We start from the raw sequence: 4,292 nt of genomic DNA on the forward strand, positions 1-4,292 counted from the left end.
TTCTGCTGTTGTAGTCATTGAGTGCAGCTGACACAGCTGCTAACACCTCAGTGTTGTTCAGACTTGCCAGCAGTGGACAGTCGGGGCAGACTCGGGTAATGTCTTCAGCTGAGTCTGCAGGAGGAACCAAAGAGATTATGTTTTGATCAGACTGTAAATTGTTTTGAAAGGCATTATAGACCTATTCAGTCACACAAAACACTGTTTCACGGCCTGTCCCAGCTTACAGTGGCAGGAATTTTACAGTGCAGGCTATAGATGGCAGTATGTCACACGACTTGGCCATACAAATCTTTCTGCAAGGAAAAGTGCTGTGGACTTCCATAGCACATTTTTAATGTTCTTACTCGGGTTTTAATAAATTTTCTTTCTGGAAAACTGTCTATGACACCAATAAAAAGGTGCCTTATCTTACACAAGGAATGGTGGAGAAATGAACATATTTTAATTTACTGGAGTTGTGTTTGTGTGTGTCGTTTCATTCAGTCACCAGTTTTGAAAGCGGAACTGAAGACATCTTGTACAGAGCAAAGAGATCTCACACCGAGCGTGCAGAATAGGCATTCTGCTTTCCCATGGCAGTGTTGAAAACGCTGGGTTTAGTGAACATGCTGCTTCTGCCAAAGGGGCTCTGACCATCAGCAAGCTTGAGTAAATTCAAACCAACAAGGAGTCAAACTCCTGAGGCTAAACTCCTGAGTGAAAAGACTCAGGACAAACAATCTCTAGGTCAAATCTGGGACTTTCTTCCCAATTAGTTTTGCAGTGTCTTAATTGTCATAATAAAGAGGAGCAAAAACAGACAGTGGGTTTGTAGGTGAATGAAATCAGAAAAGGGGGGAAATTATGTTCAAAACGTCTGGGTTTAACAATATGTCATCCTTTATGTCATAATTATACATAGCAGATTAGAATCAGAAAAGCTACTGAACTGTAACCACTGCCACAATAATACCCCAGCCTCTAGATTCAAACCTTCAGAGCAAAGTCTCTACCTGCATGTGAGTGGCATTTGCTGGCGAGTACAGAAAATGTCCCACCCAACTTCTGCAGTTTGACATCACAGTCACCCTCAACTGCCTAGGGAGAGACAAAAATCAATGGGTTATGTCATTCAAGTAAATCAGATTTTCTGAAAAAATTACTAAATTCAACAGAACAGATCCTGGCTGAACATTCCTGGCAAAATCAGTATGATTGCAAAGGCTCTGCTAGGTGTGTCCTTGTGTCTGATTTTGAAAAAGGCAGATCAGAGCTACAAAATTTGGATCTAAATCTGGGTCTCAAAAGTGTCAGAAGTGCCAGGGTAGCCAGATTACAGACATTTGGCTCAGGTTCCTTTCTCATAAAGAGTAAAGAATATGAACAGTTATGTATTAAGACCTTCTGCAGAGCTGTTTGATAACATTCTCTCTAATCTTGGCTGGTCAGTGGCCATGGTAACAGCAGAGTGTGCTGCCTTGTGTGAGCTGGCTCACACGCAACATGATCCAGCAGGGAAGAGATGTCAAAGGCAGAGCTGGAGTCACTGGGAAGAGGGAACAACAGTTATCGAGTTGGCTCCCCCCAGATGGAAAACGGGATCTGAACCCTGATGAATACATGGGTGGATCATGATTCATATTTAGTGAGCTCTGTGAATTGGGCCCCATTCTAGAAACAACAGGATTAAACTGTCAATTGCTCACTCTGCTTTCTGCTTAGAAACCAGAGCTGCCTGTGCTCAGACAACATTTCCACTGCTTTGGTCAGGGAAAGCTTCTCACAGCTGGATGACACTTGCATAAGACCAAAATACTTGAGGCCAGTAAATTCCAGCTGAGCATTACTTTGAAGCAGAGCCCTATCAGAAGGGAATAGCTTTTCTGCAGTCTTAACTAGGACTAGGTAGCTAGACTTAATGGAATTTCTTAGGCAACACCCCACATGTAGCCAAGGGTAGGTTATTTTTGCACAGATTCACAACATGCCTTGTTTACAGTGTGCAGTGTGTCAATGACATCTGTGCTGACCATGGGGGACTAAATCTGGAGCCCATGGCACTTATGGGCTGTATGTGGGATATTCTGTTGGTAGTGATCTGTCCTCTTCACATAACAGGACATGAAAGAAATCCAGAAATAAATCCTTCCTGACATGAAGTCCACAAAATCAACAAGGAGGTCACAAGTGATTGGGTGGTTATAGGCTGTTACAGTGATACAACATTTGTTTGGGAATCTGATGGGTGATAGCCTGGCCTCTGGCATCAACACACTGAACATGCAGCTTGGGACCCAGCAGGTAATGTTTAGGTACTCACATGTTCTGTGAAGCTCCTTACTGTACAATTTGCAAGAGGTGTAGGGCTGAGAATAGGACACTTGGTCTCTAATAAGTCAAGTTCAAGAAACATGATGTCATTATTCGGCCCCTGGAAGAAAGAAAACCACACAGGAATCATTGCAATTACTTTACAAAACATCACCAGATTTCTTCCCTTGGGCTATGCTGGGGTCTCTGTTGTTATCTGTCATGGGTAGCTCCAGGTATCCACTGGAGTGACTAAAGAGGTCCTTAGCATTTAACTTCATAAAAAAACAAGACTCCCAATCTGGAGTAATTCAAGATAATGACTGATTTTCCATCTAATAAGGAACAGGTCCATAAATTTTGGAAAGTCCAGCCTGTATGTAGTGGGTCAGTTCTCTTAAGTTAACTTGAGTTTATTTTGTTCAGTAGTTTAAAAAAATCAACAGCCCTCTTTCTGGTGAAAAAAACTTCATGTTTCTATAGCCAGACACCAAATAAGCACTGGTGCACATTGACCTGTCTTGTTCAGCCCATTGGAATTACACTGAACAGCACCAGCTAAATTCCAGTCCCAATACTCCTTTTGTTTTATGGGCTGCAGGGTCTTTTATGCTTGTTCCTGAGCCTCTGCAGCTGTAGCATTAGACATGGTTCCCTGGGTTCCCTAGCTCCGAGATTGATTCTGAGGTTTGATTTATGAGTGATTCCATTTAAACCAATTAAGTTATTTTAGTATAGAAGTATTAATATGAGCAAAGCAGTGTCACCGGTGTTTTTGTGTGGGTAACTCTGGGCACACTTTTAATCTCATTTATGTCTGTTTTAGCCTTTTGTAAATGACTTTGATATTTTCTCTCTCATAACAAGTAGAAAACAGCCATGGAGTTTCATTTATGTTAATATTTGGGACCATTTTCTACGTTTTGAAGACTCAAAGGTTCTGAATCAGCACATATATTGTATTCATGGCCAATCCTACAGCCTTTCCAGATGCCTACAATGATGGCAATAGATCTTGGAGAAAATAAGTCGCAGTTATTTCCATTCAGATTCCTTGTCAGCTCGATGGGATATTAGGTAAAATTAATGCCTACTACAAAATCATTAATAGCATGGAGTTATGATAGGTATGCATTTAGCTGATAAATAATTACCTGCATCTCAAAGATTATCCTCAGTTTTTCACCAGATTAGCCACTGGGCTCATGAATCAGCACTTGGAATGATGTGCCCTCGCAAGCATGCTGCATTTGTAAACCAAGCCCTTTCTAGCACTGTACAAAAATACTTGAACATTTCTCTCTCCCCCTCTGTTCTGCTATTTGAGAGATACATTCCAGTGACCTGGATTCTCCACTGCTACCAGGTGGCCTTGCCCCATTTAAATCAACAGAGCCATGCTGATTTCCCCATGTGAGGATACAGCCCTTGGCAGGTGCCTGTACTGGTCATTTCCAAGCATCTCCAGGTTAACACAATGCTGTGCCTGCAAGCTCCTCACTTACCTGGGGTACCACACGGACATTCTCGATTCTGTTTAAGGCAAACTTGTATCCATGATGACTGTGGCCATTAATATAATTCACAGCAAATTCAGCTGCTGCTTCAGATTCTGGGTCATCACAGCCCAAGGGAGGAGGGGGAGCTGCTGGTACAGCTTTGTGAATTGGAAGCTGAACAAGCAATATTAAAGCTACTAGTGCCTTCATGGCACCCGAGGAAAACTGATCCCTTTCAGAAATAAAGATCTAAGAATACTATTCAGATGGTAGCTAGGTAGCGAGAACTGGGGCCTCACTTATATAGTACATACCACAGACTTCACATGAGCACATGCCTGATATTTGTCCCAGTTCCAAGAAGCATTGCAAACAACAAAAGAGAAAAGTAAATGTTAGGACATCAAGTTGACTGATTAATATTGGCCAAAGTAAATTTTATCAGGTAGGATATTGCGAAGTTCTGCTAAAGCAGCTTAAGAAGAAAGCGTCAGCAAAAAA

At 41.9% G+C, this 4,292-nt stretch overlaps 1 protein-coding gene across 1 annotated transcript in view; it reads right to left on the reverse strand.

The window, feature by feature from the left end:
* The window catches only part of AHSG (alpha-2-HS-glycoprotein), a 6,385-nt gene extending 2,384 nt beyond the window's left edge, over window positions 1-4,001 (reverse strand). Inside the window, 5 exon segments of the mRNA XM_009080608.1 lie at window position 1; window positions 3-114; window positions 996-1,080; window positions 2,303-2,413; window positions 3,798-4,001. The exon segment at window position 1 is cut by the window's left edge and continues 33 nt beyond it. Of these exon segments, the coding sequence (XP_009078856.1) occupies window position 1; window positions 3-114; window positions 996-1,080; window positions 2,303-2,413; window positions 3,798-4,001 (513 nt within the window).
* Between the last annotated feature and the right edge of the window lie 291 nt (window positions 4,002-4,292).

The sequence above is a fragment of the Acanthisitta chloris genome, unplaced genomic scaffold (assembly GCF_000695815.1).
Source record: "Acanthisitta chloris isolate BGI_N310 unplaced genomic scaffold, ASM69581v1 scaffold1438, whole genome shotgun sequence".
Lineage (NCBI taxonomy): Eukaryota > Metazoa > Chordata > Aves > Passeriformes > Acanthisittidae > Acanthisitta > Acanthisitta chloris.